The sequence below is a fragment of the Notothenia coriiceps genome, unplaced genomic scaffold, assembly GCF_000735185.1.
Source record: "Notothenia coriiceps isolate Sejong01 unplaced genomic scaffold, NC01 NC01_scaffold00024667, whole genome shotgun sequence".
NCBI lineage: Eukaryota > Metazoa > Chordata > Actinopteri > Perciformes > Nototheniidae > Notothenia > Notothenia coriiceps.
The window spans coordinates 4,419,305-4,437,584 of record NW_011357368.1 but is presented as its reverse complement, the minus strand read 5'-3'; the positions used below and the strand labels follow the sequence as shown (position 1 = coordinate 4,437,584).

Genomic DNA, 18,280 nt, shown 5'->3' with positions numbered 1-18,280 from the left:
CAGGAAACGACTTAATTTGTTCATCCCTGAAAAAACTTCTAACGATAAAGAATCCTGAATCATCATCATCATCATAGAGTAACATACCTTTGATGTGTCCCTCTTGGGTCCAGAAACTGAGATCGTTGCAAAGTACTGGATGACACGCTTGGTGTTCACAGTCTTTCCAGCACCAGATTCTCCACTAGGTAGAGACAGAGATTATTAAGAACNGGACCGACGAGAACCAGGACGAGGTCGAGTACCTACGAGAAACGGTCAGAGTGGTTAGACAGTCAGTCTAGACTCTTAGAGGAGACGTCTTTCTATGTACCACAAAATAGTATAACAACTTGCGAATTTTAACATTTATAGTTTTTTTGTTAATACAATGTAATGACATCTTGGAGGTCGCAACGTCTAAGAACAAAAGTGAAGAAGTACCAGGCGTCTACTAGTTCTCGGAGGAGTTTCAAGAAGTAGAACTTATCGAGTCACGACCTCTTGCTCGTAGAAGACACGAGGGAAGTTCGAGACGCCTGACTGGGAGACGCATGAAGACGAAAGGTGAGACGGTTGTGGGGACTTATTATGTTAACTCGTAATGTCAATTAAACCTATAACAAGTGGCATTCTCCCGCTTTATTTATAAGGACAGTAACAAACACCCCAAAACTGAATTTGTGTCATTTAACACAATGGAACAGGTTTCAAGGAGACGAAAAACAGGTCGCAACCCTCGTCCGGTAACCGGGAAAGGTGTAGTAGTACTCCAGGAGGTGGAGTAGTCCTCGGAGACAAACCAAAAGAGTTCTCTTCGTGTGAAATCTCAAGTGACGGAGTTTAGACAAGGAGTCGGAGGACTTCCGCGACCCGTTCGAAAAGGACAAACTTTTACTTCCATAAATTACGACATTTCTTTCGAGTATTATTTTTATTATGATAAAATTTGTATAAAAAATATAAGATCTAGTCTGGTCTTCCTTCAGAAAGTTAGAGCTTATAACATCAAATTTTTACTTACAAATATATCCTGTTACAACAAATTGTAAGTTCAGTTAGTATGTTCTTTAGTCGGTAGCACTCAACAAATGTTTTTACGATGTGAAGACCGGTAAACTGTCAAATTTACAGTAGTGAACATAAGGAAGTTCGAGGAGTCACGCGACTCTATCGTAGTCAAAGTGAAAACTAGAGGTAACCGGTGGAGTGACAACCGGAACCCTGTAAGGTGCGACGTCGAGTCGAGACCCGGAGGACGAGGAGAAGTTGACGAGGGAGTCGTCTAGTGTCAGTAGACCGCCCGACTACGTTCCGGTAGCCCGTTCGTAAGAACCGGACAACATTCTGTTAATAACTGGAAACGTCGCTTATAGATTAAATGTTGGTAACTGGTCTATGGTGTGGTAGAATACCAAAACAATGGAATGGAGGAGAAGTTACCACAGAGAAGTCAAGGAGTTAGACGACACACCCCGGACGAACGGAGACCAGTTCGACTCTCGTTCTCGAAGGACGAGAGAAGTTAAAACTGCCCGACATGAGTGGAACACACTTTTAAAGGTATTATGTAATCAAACACAAAGAGTTATTGTATGTGATGATTAGTAACTGATTTTCAACATCTATGGTAAACAGCCAGTCCTCTGCACGAAGACACTTAACACAGCAACTAAACTGCCTGCAAAAGTAGTAAGAACTCCCGGCCCGGACACGGTCAGAAGTCAATCGATTCAACCAGGAGTTCCATGCGCGTGTAGAAAAGTTCTAAAGGGATTACTCCTTTTGTTATTTATCTAGTTACTAGTTTAGAATAGATTTTTATTAAACTTTACTACTTTGTATAAGATACCATTGTATATTTATTAGTCTTGCGTACTGTACGATCACATGGAAAACGGAATCGTTGTAAGAGGACAACGATCTCTCCAGTGTTAAGGTAGAACATAAGGTGGAAAAGGAAGAGTTCGAACGAAGAACTGGTGCGACCCTCCAACAGTTAGACGAGGAGGGTCTAGTCGTTGGACAGTCGCGACGAAGAACTTCCCGTCGTCGGCTCAACGAAGTACGCCCGTCTCACCTGAGGAGTCTTCGTAGCTGCCTGAAGACCTTGAGTCCGGAGTGCGAAGAACGAGGTAGAGTTAGACTCGTCTCCACCGTGGAGGTAGGAGGAGGTGGAGAAGGTGACTAGAGGAGTTCAAGGGCACCTCTCCAATCGAGAGACGAAGAGTTGGAACGTGCTCGACGGTGCGAGTCGAGTTAGAGGAGAAGGTCAAGAGTTTATGCTCGACCAACTTAACATCTAACAAAAGAGAAAATCCTTAGTAAGTGAAACTCAATGTGTATTCCGTTACCATACGGTCATAACAATTAACATTGTTTAGAGTGGACTCGAGGAACTAGAAGAAGACCGACTCGTGGGGTCTCTGACGAGTAGAGTCTTAGCAACGATTCCCGACTGACGTAAGTTTCAGGAAGGAACACTTTGTTTAACTATAAGGTAACTCAAGTCACGTTAACTTGTGAAGAAATTTTTTTACATACAACACGTGTTGTCTTTTTGTCAATGAAAAACTAGAAAGAGGTAGTCTGACGACGAACAGTAAGAGTTCTAGGTACTGCTCTAAGGACCCGGCAAACTCCTGGTGGGATTTCGAAAGAGAACCGAAGAGGTCAGGTATGCTCGAAGAAGAGAACGAGGTCTTTGGGAGTTCGATTGTTTTCACATGTAAAATTAATAGTACAAGTTCTAATTAAGAACGAAAAGGTTTAGTGCACTGACATTTGAGTGTACAGGGTGGACGACAGAGTTCGAACCCAGAACCGGAATCAGTCATCACATGAAACAGAAGGAGACGGATCCAGCTAGTTTCAGACGAACATACTCCTGAGGACTTCCCAAAGAAAAGGCAACCCAGTCGAATCGTCTACGAGAGTAGGACTCTCAGGAGAGGAGTCAGTCCAAGAAGTGATTTACACGTTCTTTCTAAATGACCTCTGACAATACTCCGTTATTTGATTAATATTAGAGTGATAGGATGCTGTCTTAGTAACTAATGGCTTTGGAACAAGAGTCGACGCTACAAAGGAGGAAGAGGTGGAAACCGTTCCATTCGAGGTCCAGTAGTTATAGGAGAACTCGAGTCTCCGTAAAGTTAGGAGGTCGAAAGAGAAAGAAGCCGTCACTCGATCCGTAACTAAAGAGAAGTAGAGGGTCAGAGCAGTGAACAAAGAAACATCAACATGGGCAGGTACGACTTAGAATGGAAACTATTCAGGAGTGTAGACCGAGGAGTCGTAGACTCCTCTGAAAAGAGGAGGATTGGTAAAATAATTTTAATTATTTACTCCGTTAGTTGAACCTGTTTGTACCTTGTTTAAATAGAGTAGCAGACTATTCAAAAACATGAAATGTCTACGATAACGTCTGAGTCTAGTAGAAGAGGACGTCTTCCCCTTTGGTAGAAGAGGAGGTCAAGGAATGAACGAACCGGTGGGAGGGCGGGGTGACCCGTCATCGGTCCAGTCAAAGTAGAACAGTATCAAGAGGAAGTATAACGGTCGAGGAGAGTCAAAGTCGTGAGACGTCCGGTCTCCGAATTAAGACATCTCTGGAGTAGGTACCGGTAAAAGTGTAAGTACTTACTCGCCTATGAACATGACCTACCATATATATCGAAAAGGGACGTTTTTTCTTTAGTCCGAAAAAATCTGCTACATATAAACTGTAAGAGTTTATAGGGTTACTCTTACTCAACAAATCGTTGCACGAAGATGCAGTTAGTTAGAAATATGGCGAAAAGAGGGTACTATATCGGTTGCCCGGTATCGCGGACCTCAGTCCAACTGGCCTCTACGTTCAAAAAGCAGAGAGAGTAGAGGAGTTCCCGATGGGTCGTCCGGTCGGAAACTTCTTGTGGACTTGTTTTCTTTTACATTTTTTTTCACATATCTCTTGACTTATATCAGGACGGTGTTACCACCGAAGAAAGAGAAAATCTCACGGCTCATTAAAGTGAAGACACAAAGGAACCGTGTTTATAGAATTTATTTCTCTCAAGTTAAACACGGATAAACGAAAGTAAAACAAAACCAAAGATTCCAAGTATCCCATATGTACAACCTATTTTATACTTTACTAGTCTGTGTGATTTGACTGTGGTGAACTGAAGTAAGCTTCTCACTTAGCAATCATACAATTCCCTTCCAACGAATGTGAACCACACAAGGTTAATATGAGCAGTCACTCCCTTGTAGTTGACTTTGGTTAGTCGAAGAGACTTCGTGAAGAACACACAGGTACTTTGACTGGGAAGTCCCTAATCGTGACCCTAAGTCGTGGAACATAGAAATACGTTTCCCAAATACCAGTCACCCTCGTAATGTAAACTTAATTAGACGAAGTTTTTACTTGGATAGATGTATAAGCTGACTACTGGAGACGAACTTCAGTCGTATCTCCTAGGACCGACCCTTGGAAAAGACGTCTAGATTATGGGAGGTCAATGTGGTAATGTGACTCACCACCTATTGGTCCTTCACGAGGTAGTCAGGACATTTTTTTATGTAAAAGTATTCCATTACTAAAATTACTAATCCATTCACAGAATTACTTCGGTATGTTTTGATTAAGTTCGTTTGTTTGGATTGGGTTAGTAATTCTGAAAGTGTGTGAATATAAGGAGACTAAGGGACCTACGCACACTGAGTAACCCTTAGTCTGTCCGCGTTGTTTCACTCCTACCCACGAGGAGTCAATAGTAGTCCGACCGGGTCTCAAGAGACCATAGGTAATTACCACAGAGTACAGTACTTTACGGTGTTAAAACTCTAAACAAATTTTTCTCTCGTTAATCTAAAACTAAAACTCTTCGACATGGGGACTTGCAACTCCTGTGTACAGACAGGAATCATAAGACAGAGAGCGAAGCCAGAACGGAGGGAAATGGTCGGAGACCAACTAAAAGAACAAATAACATATACGTGTATACTAATAACGATACATTATTATGATCAAAAAAAACCCCTCACAACTACTACAATTATATATAATTATTTAAAACAGATAATAAAAAATATATGAAACTAATAATTTTTCATATCACAATAGAGACCAGCATTGTTACACAAAGGACAAATAAAAATAGACATATAAGAAGAGTGCAGACACATAACACTTGTCGGTCATAGGTCATCGGTGGACATACCTGATACATAGTCCTTACTAGCTCAGTAGTCCCGGATAAGAACGGTTCAGGGTACGGTACTCTCACACCATCAGATTGAACATATATCAGGACAGTATCACGTAGGTACCTCTGTCACCGAAGTACACGAAACGGGAAATGCGACGAAGAGTATTACGAAACAAAAGGGTCTACGACCAGTATGTTCGACAGAACTACTATACACAGACAAACCCTTGTCTAGGAGAAGTATCACATACCTCATATACCGGGTACCCGAATTTTCAACTTTCTTCCATACAGTAAAAGTATTGTTAATGTTTTTTGACACATGTATACATATACTAGTTTTATTCATTTATACGAGAGAAGTGTCAGTTATCGGTACCGCCAGAGTAATAGGTTGTTTCAGTATACTCATGAAGGGCTACAGCACTATTATGGGAGAGACATGAGGAGCGAGTCTGCTTGTACCACACCAACTTCTTGACAACGTCAAAGAGTAACCATTCAACTACGTGTCATGCGAGGTACATAACCTTGCCGTCTTATCCTGTATAGGAGAAATATACGCAATGTCCGTTTATCGTACGTACTCAAATAACTTTCACACGTTGACGACATCTAACAACCTTGAGTCCGAATGTAGTTTCAAAGTCTTCGGTCGTCTATAGGTGTGTGGCTGTTATATCATGACAGATCCGAACAACCACCCAGGAGTCTTCGACCCACTATGCCTACTGCGTAGGTCGTTTTTGTAGAAGAGTATCTACCTGAACCGGTCCCGTCCGGTGACTCAAGCTACGTGGCAATTTCTTTTGGTCATTCCGCCACTGCTATATTTGTCAAAAAAATGGAATATTTCTTGTACTGTGTTGTAAAGTCTCATAATTTTTAACTCGTAGTCTCTACAGCGGGAACTGAACCTTAAACATAATTCGTATATCCCTATGAGTACTATTTCCCTTATGCGGTTGCTATAACGCAGAAGAACAAAGGCTTACTTGAGACAATGATGTAAAAAATAGAAAAATTTACCATGTTCCAACTTATAACTATACTTAACAAATGGACTCCACTGACAAACAAGGACCACTGTAGAGTCAAAGGCTGGGAAAGTGAGATCCTATCGTGTCTGGGACAGTCGCTACAGTCGCTCAGTCTGGGTCGTTCTATTCCGACTCGAGAACGATCGTATAAGATATTATTAGTCTAATCCACAGGTAGCTATACTAAACATCTTCGTGTGTACCAATAGTACATATCCATGGGTTACAACAACGGATCGAGATGCGAAACTCGATTCTAATTTATGGAAGTGGGCAGACACGGTAGTCCGAGCTCGGACGAGGCAGATGCGACGACAACGGAACTTGAAGCTCAATGGTACCCACTTCGTAGTCGTGGCCAGAGGGAACATGACTACGGAGTACGAAGCGAAGATCTTCACGACCTTCCTCATCCGTTATCGTAGAGCCCACAAGTTTTCTGTGTTTCTGCCGTATAACGGAGTTCCGCCTTACAAGACTTCTTCGTCGAACCACAACTACAACGTAAACAAAGTGTTCAGGCTATAAATTTATACAACTCTCAAGTTTTGGGAGAGGGAGGGACGAAGTCCGAGGTGAAAATAGTTACGACAGCCGTGTCAATACGAATGGGCTACGATGTGTACCCCTCAGAAGACTGAGATCCAGACAGCTCTTGAAGAGGCTGAGGTATTTATTTTTCCTGGGAGTTTATAAAATTACAAATAATTGACACATATATCAGTGTTTGAAGGTAAAGATGAGTGTTTAATTGTTTGATTTCATTAGGGAACTCTGGAACATGAAGAGTCTAAGATCCTTCGTGTCCAGCTGGAGCTCAACCAGATTAAGGGTGAGGTGGACAGGAAGCTGGCAGAGAAAGATGAAGAGATGGAACAGATCAAGAGGAACAGTCAGAGAGTGATTGACTCCATGCAGAGCACTCTGGATTCTGAGGTCAGGAGCAGGAACGATGCCCTGAGAATCAAGAAGAAGATGGAGGGAGATCTGAATGAGATGGAGATTCAGCTCAGCCATGCCAACCGCCAGGCTTCTGAGTCCCAGAAGCAGCTGAGGAATGTGCAGGCACAGCTGAAGGTATTGAAAGGAACATTTGTTTTTCCAACTATGGTAGATTGGGCTACATTTTTGGCATTCATGTATATGTCTGATCTTTTTCTCACTAGGATGCACAACTGCACCTTGATGATGCTCTCAGAGCCCAGGAGGACTTCAAGGAGCAGGCTGCTATGGTTGAGCGTAGAAACGGTCTTATGATGGCTGAAATTGAGGAACTTAGAGCTGCTCTGGAACAGACAGAGAGAAGTCGCAAAATTGCTGAGCAAGAGCTGGTTGATGCCAGTGAGCGTGTTGGACTTCTGCACTCTCAGGTGAAAAAACCTAATCATTTGTTTCAATAATTCAAGAATCTAATAAGATCTTTAATATTGTGAATATTAGACAGGCGTTGACTTAGGAGGCTAAATATGTTTACTTTTTAGAACACAAACCTTGTGAACACCAAGAAGAAGCTTGAGACAGACCTGGTCCAGATCCAGGGTGAAGTGGATGACATTGTTCAGGAAGCAAGGAATGCAGAGGAGAAGGCTAAGAAGGCCATCACTGATGTAGGTTTCAATGTCATGTGTTCTTGCTTTAACTATAAATGTTTTTCCTTGGTATGTCTAGTTAACATGTTATGCTGTCTCCTGTAGGCTGCTATGATGGCTGAGGAGCTGAAGAAGGAGCAAGATACTAGTGCTCATCTTGAGAGGATGAAGAAGAACCTGGAGGTTGCTGTTAAGGACCTGCAGCACCGTCTGGATGAGGCTGAGAACCTGGCCATGAAGGGTGGCAAGAAGCAGCTCCAGAAACTTGAGTCTAGGGTAGGATATGATTATAAGGGTTACACAGCTATAGCTAGACTTTTGGGGAAAAAACAGTATAATTAATTTTTTACTTTTATTCAAAAGGTGCGAGAACTGGAGGCAGAGGTTGAGGCTGAACAGAGACGTGGAGTAGATGCTGTTAAAGGTGTCCGCAAATATGAGAGGAGAGTTAAGGAGCTCACCTATCAGGTAAAGTCACTTTCATAGTTAACATGTACAGTACCAATTACTCTAATATACTAACCTATTAAAATATTGAAACGTGCAAATCTTACCTGTCTTTCACAGACTGAGGAGGACAAGAAAAATGTTGCCAGGCTGCAGGATCTGGTTGACAAATTGCAGCTGAAGGTGAAGGCCTACAAGAGGCAGGCTGAGGATGCGGTAAGGACAATATATACCGTTCTTTGTGTAGATATGTCAGATTTATTTTCACCAGCAAATCTTGCTGATTGTTAAGATTACCATCACATTCTTATATTATATTTTAAAGTGTTTGAAGGTTTCTGTACCTTAAACTATGTATCTCTTATTCCAGGAGGAACAAGCCAATACTCATCTGTCCAAGTGCAGGAAGGTTCAAAATGAGCTGGAGGAGGCTGAGGAGCGTGCTGACATTGCAGAGTCCCAGGTCAACAAACTGAGAGCAAAGAGCCGTGACTCTGGCAAGGTAACTATAAAGACATTTCAGCTTTTATGAATGAAAATTAAATTAAATAACTCTTAATGTCTTACTTAAGTCTTGACAGGACAAATATAGCCCAAATCTTTATGAAATGAATGACAGAGAAATTATTCAGATGTATGCAGAGTAGCCTATAATGTTTATGCATATACACTCTATGTATTTATATATTTTGTTTTTGTTTTTTTACAGGGAAAAGAAACAGCTGAATAAAGCACTTGAGTGGATTGACTGTTTCTAATCATATAATATGATGTGAAATATACCACAATAAACGTTTTTGATCTTTAATGGAATTGTCTTTCTTATTAGTGCGAATGCTGTGCCGGTGTAATGCCGCGTTATGCATGCCCGCCAAAAAGGAAATGATATCGTTTCCAAGCCAATCTTTGCCGTACTAATCATTGAAATGACTGCGAGTGTTCGCTTTACGCTGTAGCGCGCTCCCGCGAGGTGCAGTGGGCTGACCCGTCCCTCCCTACAGGCCGATCACGCAGACTGCGTGGGGCCTCATCTTGCGGAGGGAGCCTCAACTGAGCCGAAAAGGCGGCGCACCTATGCGCTTATGCGGTGCAATTAGTGTGGCGCAGCACGGTTTCGCCGCTGCGAGGCTCCACTAGTATCTAATATGCTTCTAGAAAGGGCAAATGTGAAGCTTGGAAATATAGGACAAAGCATAACAAATTATCCCATCTTTGTTTGAATGTCTGGCTTACAGTATGCTACATGCAACACACATGATGCATACATTTCTGATGTGGAGGTATGATTTAAAATCAATAATGACCAAAACATATGTATCCGATGTTACCATGTGTAAGTATTGAGGCCTGTGGAAAGCAAAGCTTTTAAGCATGCCTCCAATGTGTATTTATAGGTCCATAGCACAGGCAATGGTAAGGAGAGCCTAAGACATACCAATCATTATTAAGTCTGAGAGTACTTTTGGATCCGTCAGGATTAGTTGGTGGGACTGTTTGAGGAGAAGGGTAAAGAGGTTGACTATTGTCACTTTAACCCCAACATGTACAATTTGCAAGAGCATAATGAATATCATGGTCAAAAAAATCCAAGAAACCTTTCATGTGAAGCTGCACAATGTAAAGTTTGAAAGATTCTGAAAGAGAGAGACGTTTTATGTAGTATCTTTGTTTAATTATTGTTTCAAGTTGATTGATTATTGATAGTGAGAATGTCTTACTGATTATTTTTCTCATTATGCAACAAAACCTAAAAATCCATCTTTCAATAAAATTAAACCTAGTTTTACTGTAGTAATCCAGGACATTGATTTAATATTTGTTTAAATTGTATGATCACAAAAGGATTCTGTAAAATAAAAAACATTATACAAGTTATACTATAAAACTGTTAATTGTTATGTTACCAAAATATAAATTATGGTTTAATTAATCAAATTAAAGAAGCAGTTTAAGGTAATAGAAATTCATTTAAAAGGAATATACCTTTAAAAAAATGAAGAGGAAGTTCAAGAGCTTTAAATAAACTTAAAGAAAAGACCTGACCATACTTACTGAAACCTGACACATCAGATGATATGTAACAACCCCAGTCTGCCATACCACATTTGGTGTATGCCACATTTAACTTTTACTGTGTCATCAAATTGTATTCAATATAAAAGACACTGGGGGACACGATAGAGGGTAGCAGCAACAGCCTCTTCTGTTTTCCTACTTGGGGTAATTTAAGCTTGAAATTATTTGAATATGTTTTTCATCAATTATTTTGTTGTTATAGAAATATTTGTTGAGTGAGTCTTGTTTTACCTTCTCTAACAACTAAAAACTGTTTTGAACAGGATTGATTCAATACTGTTGAAGGAGAGGGGGTTAGGTAAGGAAAACTTTTAAGTGTTTAATACATGTGCAAATTATTTATTCTTCATTTAATGTCTGCTGTAATTAATTGAAACGTTTACAAATCATCAAGAATATGTTAGTATATACTCTTAGTTAAAACCAAGTCTGAAACGGACTTTGAGTGAAATTAAAGCGAACCTGTAACAATACAGAGATAATGTTTACATGCAAATTTGTAGATATTTATCTGCATTATTTTAAGTTCAAATGATGTTGAATAACATGTGCAATCTAATGAACATAGGTCTAAGTTGCAATTCATTTGTAATCATCCAACAGAAATCAGCCGGCACAATGAGTACAGACGCAGAGATGGCCACTTATGGCAAAGCTGCCATTTACCTTCGTAAGCCAGAGAGGGAAAGAATTGAAGCTCAAAGCGCACCTTTTGATGCCAAGAGTGCCTGCTATGTGGCTGATACCAAGGAGCTGTACTTGAAGGGATCAATCCTCAAGAAAGATGGGGACAAAGTCACTGTCAAAGTCTTGACCACTCAGGAGGTTTGTATCACAAACTCAGAGTTAAAGTGGGAAGCCAGAGAGAACTAGGAATGTAAAATGATTGGATCTAATTGTGAAACATTTCCTGTTCTAGGAGAAGGTAATGAAAGAGTGTGATGTGTATCCAATGAACCCTCCCAAGTATGACAAGATTGAGGACATGGCCATGATGACCCATCTCAATGAAGCCTCTGTGCTGTATAACCTCAAAGAGCGTTATGCAGCATGGATGATCTACGTGAGTAAATTTGTCTAATGAGAATAAGAAAAATATTGGATATTGCTATAGATATATACATATATATATATATATAGGAATGTTACATTTTAATTCTCTATGATATCTTTTAGACCTACTCTGGGTTGTTCTGTGCCACTGTGAACCCCTACAAGTGGCTCCCAGTATACGATTCTGAATGTGTAAATGCCTACAGAGGCAAGAAGCGTATGGAGGCTCCACCCCACATCTTCTCTGTCTCTGACAACGCTTATCAGTTCATGGCTACTGGTAAGTCATTACCACTAATTTAGAACGCATCAGTATATAGGGTTTATGTTTTTAACATGTACTTGATTGGTTTATGTTTTTTTCACTTTTACAGATAGGGAAAACCAGTCCGTCTTGATCACGTAAGTTTGTAACATTTACAATTGTTTTTTAAATTAAGATTAATCAAACATATTGGTCAAGTTCTTAATGACCTCTGTCTATACCTAGTGGAGAATCTGGTGCTGGAAAGACTGTGAACACCAAGCGTGTCATCCAGTACTTTGCAACGATCTCAGTTTCTGGACCCAAGAGGGACACATCAAAGGTATGTTACTCTATGATGATGATGATGATTCAGGACGTAATAACTTACGTATAGCATACTATTACTAACGTAAGTNAGAAGGCCATCACTGATGTAGGTTTCAATGTCATGTGTTCTTGCTTTAACTATAAATGTTTTTCCTTGGTATGTCTAGTTAACATGTTATGCTGTCTCCTGTAGAGGAGACAGCATAACATGTTAACTAGACATACCAAGGAAAAACATTTATAGTTAAAGCAAGAACACATGACATTGAAACCTACATCAGTGATGGCCTTCTTAGCCTTCTCCTCTGCATTCCTTGCTTCCTGAACAATGTCATCCACTTCACCCTGGATCTGGACCAGGTCTGTCTCAAGCTTCTTCTTGGTGTTCACAAGGCTTGTGTTCTAAAAGGTAAACATATTTAGCCTCCTAAGTCAACACATGCCTAATATTCATGTTATTTGAAATTGTATTTGATTCTTGAAATATTGAAACAAATGATTAGGTTTGTTCACCTGAGAGTGCAGAAATCCAACACGCTCACTGGCATCAACCAGCTCTTGCTCAGCAATTGTGTGACTTCTCTCTGTCTGTTCCAGAGCAGCACTAAGTTCCTCAATTTCAGCCATCATAAGACCGTTTCTACGATCCACCATAGCAGCTTGCTCCTTGAAGTCCCATCAAGGTGCAGTTGTGCATCCTAGTGAGAAAAAGATCAGACATGTCATATACAGTACATGAATGCCAAAATGTAGCCTTACGAAATACAGTATGTGAACCCTTTGGAACTACCTGGATTTCTGCATAAATTGGTCATAAAATGTGTTCTGATCTTCATCTAAGTCACAACAATAGACAAACACAGTCTGCTTAAGCTAAAACCACACAAACAATTATATGTTTTTATGTTTTAATTGAACACACCATGTAAACATTCACAGTGCAGGGTGGAAAAAGTGAACCCTTGGATTTAATAACTGGTTGACCCTCCTTTGGCAGCAATAACCTCAACCAAACATTTCCTATATTTGCATATCAGACCTGCACAACGGTCAGGAGGAATTTTGGACCATTCCTCTTTACAAAACTGTTTCAGTTCAGCAATATTCTTGGGATGTCTGGTGTGAATCGCTCTCTTGAGGTCATGCCACAGCATCTCAATTGGGTTGAGGTCAGGACTCTGACTGGGCCACTCCAGAAGGCCTATTTTCTTCTGTTGAAGCCATTCTGTTGTTGATTTACTTCTGTGCTTTGGGTCGTTGTCCTGTTGCATCACCCATCTTCTGTTGAGCTTCAATTGGTGGACAGATGGCCTTAAGTTCTCCAGCAAAATGTCTTGATAAACTTGAGAATTCATTTTTCCGTCGATGATGGCAATCTCTCCAGGCCCTGAGGCAGCAAAGCAGCCCCAAACCATGATGCTCCCTCCACCATACTTCACAGTTGGGATGAGGTTTTGATGTTGGTGTGCTGTGCCTTTTTTTCTCCACACATAGCGTTGTGTGTTCCTTCCAAACAACTCAACTTTGGTTTCATCTGTCCACAGAATATTTTGCCAGTAGTGCTGTGGAACATCCAGGTGCTCTTTTGCAAACTTCAAACGTGCAGAGTTTTCTGGACAGCAGTGGCTTCCTCCATTTTATGACCAACTTATGCAGAAATCCAGGTAATTCCAAAGGGTTCACATACTTTTTCTTACAACTGTATAAGAGTTATTTTTACCAGAACATGGGGTGGTCCAGTGTCTTGAAGTTGGCCCACAGAGACAGGTAGGGTTTCCATTGGGACTGTGAAGATGTATATTCATACAGCAGAGCCAGCAGCAGGGGAACCCAGCCCGACGAGCTCTCCAGAGATGACTTTTCTGTGAAGGGTAAGAGAAGGGGTTACAAACAGAGAGGCGCTTCAATCCTGGGAAAGCCTCTTTGTAATTATATATCACCTTTCTCCAGCATGGCAGAAACCTTGGTTGTTCCCTGGTGGAGAACAGCTGATCTGGGGATGGTGAATAAAACCTCCCCCTCCTCTATGTTGTCTTTAGCCAGCATCCCATAATCTGCCACTGTTCCCTCTTTACTCACACACACCTACACAGAGAGAGATGCTAAAACACCTTGCCAATGTAGATAATATGAAGAAAAGAAAAATCAGGGAATTAAACGGATCATATAGTTTGCCTGACTGTCAGTTGGCTCCAGAGCTTCAACATACCTTATGGCTGAGCCTCAGGCCAACTGTGTTGCACCACTGTAAAAAGTTCTGCAGCGGATTCATCTCTGAACCGTAATCCACCTGTCAGCGCATGGATACATCTTGAGTTATCAATATGAGCAGGTATGCGTGACCTAGTGATACGGTGCTTTTAGTTTTACTTCATACAGTGACAGTCATCTCTACCGCACCAACTAAACATTGTAACTGCGTTAATAACTATGGCTAGATAACGTTATGTTAAGTCCATTCACCATACATAACATTATGAATAGAAAACACAACATGAACCTGAAGCAGCTAACGTTACTCACACGTGAAGCTTGCTCTACGTTGTATGATATCTAAGTTCTACAGTTAAACAAACACACATGTACAAACAGCCCAAGATTAATCATCTTTGTTTTTTGGTTTGAAATTATTAAATCGTAACCTTGGGTCGTTTGGCTCCAGTTGCCATCGTATTAATATATAGTTCAAAACCGAGTACTTGGTAAGCACTGGTCCTGCTAGTGAATTAGCAGAAAGCTACTGGCACATGCGCCTGCGCCATGCGGACAGTGAAGAAAGCGTGGGTTAAGGTAAGACCCGAAAGGTGACTTGCAGGCAATTAATTTACATGACATGACAGGTAAACAGAATAGTTTTTACACCATTGTTTTAATGGGGAAGTTAGTATAATATGACAATTGGTAGGAACCATCATGAACAAGGACAAGCATTGTAATGATTTGTGACTATTCCAAAATAATTGGATTAGTTTAAAAGGTAAACTGTATCCGTAGGCTATATCTGTACAAATACATGTTGCTTTGATATGCAATTTGATATTGTTCATTTATAAAATGTTTACATCATAGTTATGACTATTGGTTCTGAAATGTCTCAAGTGATAATTTGCTGTTACCTAATGACCACAAGGGCGTGCTGTTTAGTCAGACGAGCATTTGACCTACAATCTGCCACATCATGACATCATCAGATGTTGACCCTAACAACTGGCTCGTTGGTCTACTCTAGGGATATGATTCTCGCTGTGGGTGCGAGAGGTCCCGGATTCAAATCCCGGACAAGCCCTGTATTTTGACGTACTTTACTAATTCTGATGGCACACAGTCAGTTACATATTTTTTTTTAACAAGTATTGTCAGATGTCAATTGCACAAACAGAGAGAACTAAACTGCCCTCAAGTTTAAAATAAGTATGCAGCTCTCAGAAAATACAAAGGCACTTAGACATTAGAGCTCTCACAATAAATTCTTCATTTACAGTATTCAGTGTATTCCAATCAGATCTGAATCAGAATTCCTAATTCATCCCGCAGAGGGGAAATTTACATTGTTACAGGAATGAGACCAATACAAATAGGACACTATTATATAAAAGGCATGCACATAGTTTGTATATTTACATAAGTGCATACAGTATTCAAGTAGAATGTATTGAACACTTTCATTTATGATGAGACTTTATGAAAAGGACAGGCAAAGCTAAAAATGGCTCTGACTTCCTCCTCAAAGGTGTTCCAGACTCTTAAACAAAATGTGCCCTACCTTTAACATGCCTCCTTATGATATGCATTGGCTTAATTTGAATGGAGAACACATAAAACATTAACAGCATAAGAATTTGGTAAATTGTCTTGCATTTAAATATATCCATGCAGATGTCAATGTTAGTTGGCCAAAACAAAATAAAAGATGAAGCACAGCTCTATTTGAGAAAGCTGTGAAAGCTGAGAGGAAAACATGCTGAATAGGTTTTAAAATGCTGTGCTGCAGAGGGTGCTCTTTCACCAAATACATCGTGGGTCTTCCAGCTGCCACATCAGCAGAAATAAGTTATACTGCATGTCTGGCGGAGTGAAGGGTTGAGGTTTTCATCTTCATTCTTTTCTTCATGCAGAAGGTTCGTTGGTCTAGGGGTATGATTCTCGCTTAGGGTGCGAGAGGTCCCGGGTTCAAATCCCGGACGAGCCCTTCTTTTAAACTCTGGAGTTCAAAGTCACAAGAGCTATGATGCAAAGGACATAGCCAACAGTTTGATATATATAGATAGATTTGATGCAACCTACACAAGAAATAACAATGTGTTAAATATAAATTGTCATTTGGGACGAATTGAAAATAATTTGATCATCCCAGTTTTCATTAAACTACATTATTTTTCAACAGAGTTTTTGATCTCAGCAAGTACTTTTTTGTAGCGTGTCACACAATAGCAAACAGGCCCGGCCTCAGCCTCTCAGCGACTTTGTTTGTTTCCTGCTGTCGCTATAGTGAGTTCAATTGAGTGTTGTGCATTTGTATGTGTATCCAATGCTCAGGTTATAATAAGTATTTTGTGCCTCTACAGTGACATGTTTATAAAAAAAAACAAAGGTTTTAGGTTAGTGACAGTTTTAGAGTATTGGTGAATTCCCTTTATGTTGGAAGTGTGTCACAAAGAAACTTGCACTTTTAAGATGTTTTAACATTTAATGTTCATTTCAGGTTCATATCAGTATAATTCTATATTCTATAATAATTCGTATGTATATCTGTTGTATACTGTATATTTATATTTCTAATTGAAAATAAAAATATTTCAGCATCTGAAGTAACTTCAAGCCTTGATCTCCTTTTATACATTTGGGTGATGTTTAATGTTCTAAGTTAGGTCAGTAAGCAGTTTAAGGAAGCTGGGGAACTTGTCATTATAATAAGAGTTAGAAATAGAAAACGCTAGTTGACTTAACATGAAAATGTAAGTTCAATTGCTTCATGAGTCAACATAATTTGAATTTGTCAGTTGGTATAAATATAGTTAGTTATCCTAACTTAGAATTGTGAGTTAAGATAAGGTAGAAGTTAAAGTTGATTTGACTAGATAATGAACATTTCTTGAATCAATAATGTAAAATTGTAAGTTTCTCAAACTCAAAGTTATAGCAATGAATGATCATTAATAAAATAACTTGTATAATTTAACATTGTGAGTTGAAACAAAGTACATTTAGACATTAAGTCAACTCATAAGGCAGCCCTTGAACTTATGTTTTTAAGTTAAAACACCCTATTTATTTTTACAGTGAATAAAATCATCCCAGCTCTACAGGACAAGCACTTTTTGCTGCACGTGCACGACTACACCTGGAGTTGGAGGTGGATCTCAGACTTTGAAGCTGGCTTCACTTGCTTCAGCCCTCTGACTTTCTCTCTGTACATCTACCGCTGCACCTCCAATCACCATTCCATTATGTTCCTGAAATTTGCAGATGACACCGCCCTTATTGGACTTGTCTCTCGTGGGAATGAGTTTGTCAACAGGTATCTAATCATGGGGACTTTGTGCAATCACAACAACTTAGAACTCAACGCTCTAAAAACAGGGAACATGACTGTGGATTTCTGAAAAAAAGGAGACCCACCGTAGAGTCTTTCCGCATCCTCCTTCCCATTACACAGAACCTCAACTGGGAGCAGAACTTCATATCCATCACTTAAAAGGCCCAGCTGACAATGTTCTTTCTGTGGCAGTTGGAGATGTTTCTTACGCCTCCAGGACCCTGAGGCTGGCAGGTATGATTGTGGCTGAGCCCTCCCACCCTGGACACTTTAATTCGCTCCCCGGCATGAGACTGCTGACTTTCATGAAATAAACTTCTCGCCAATGAACATATTCCGTCAGCTACTGGCCTCAGAGAGAGACTCTATACAAATGTGAATAGACAATGCGTTACATTACCGCACATCATGTGAGACCTCATACTTCATACTTTAACCTTAGCTTATTCCTCTGTATATTTTGAACAATCTGTTATACCTCTTAAAATGCACAGCTTCCATTTTAAAATATGTTAAAGGTAGCTACGGCACATATCACATTTTCAGAGTGATTTCCACTGGTGTAATGTAACTAAGTACATTTACTCAAGTACTAGTACTATTCTGAGAGACTTGTACTTTAGTATTTAATTTGTTTGCTACTTTGTACTTCTACTCCACTTCAATTCAGAGGTAAATGGTGTATTTTTACTACACTACATTTATTTAATACATTTAGTTACTTTACATATTTGGATTATTGATGTGGAATATAATCAACACTTAAATCAGACTTTAGTTACCCCTGTAGT

General features: G+C 40.0%; 3 protein-coding genes and 1 non-coding gene across 4 annotated transcripts in view; 3 read left to right on the top strand and 1 right to left on the bottom strand.

Moving 5' to 3' along the window:
* Nucleotides 1-14,560, bottom strand: part of setd6 (SET domain containing 6, protein lysine methyltransferase) — a 17,444-nt gene extending 2,884 nt beyond the window's left edge. Inside the window, 4 exon segments of the mRNA XM_010782523.1 lie at nt 13,674-13,815; nt 13,894-14,038; nt 14,163-14,243; nt 14,477-14,560. Of these exon segments, the coding sequence (XP_010780825.1) occupies nt 13,674-13,815; nt 13,894-14,038; nt 14,163-14,225 (350 nt within the window). The 5' untranslated portion in view covers nt 14,226-14,243; nt 14,477-14,560.
* Nucleotides 6,848-9,055, top strand: LOC104955241 (myosin heavy chain, fast skeletal muscle-like; the record flags this gene model as incomplete). Its single annotated transcript, XM_010782521.1, is given in 9 exon segments — nt 6,848-6,883; nt 6,983-7,291; nt 7,381-7,584; nt 7,696-7,821; nt 7,909-8,079; nt 8,167-8,271; nt 8,371-8,466; nt 8,621-8,752; nt 8,960-9,055. Coding segments are annotated over 9 exon segments (1,200 nt in total), but the record flags the coding sequence as incomplete, so codon positions are not given.
* Nucleotides 10,409-11,785, top strand: LOC104955242 (myosin-13-like). Its single transcript, XM_010782522.1, has 6 exons — nt 10,409-10,470; nt 10,590-10,624; nt 10,930-11,151; nt 11,246-11,389; nt 11,503-11,659; nt 11,754-11,785. Exons 3-6 carry the CDS (start codon nt 10,945-10,947, stop codon nt 11,783-11,785), a joined length of 540 nt encoding a protein of 179 aa, XP_010780824.1. The 5' UTR covers nt 10,409-10,470; nt 10,590-10,624; nt 10,930-10,944.
* A 1,510-nt stretch (nt 14,561-16,070) lies between the features above and the next one.
* trnap-agg (transfer RNA proline (anticodon AGG)) lies at nt 16,071-16,142 on the top strand. Its single transcript has one exon. It is a non-coding gene; the product is annotated as a tRNA-Pro (tRNA).
* The last annotated feature ends 2,138 nt before the right edge of the window (nt 16,143-18,280 follow it).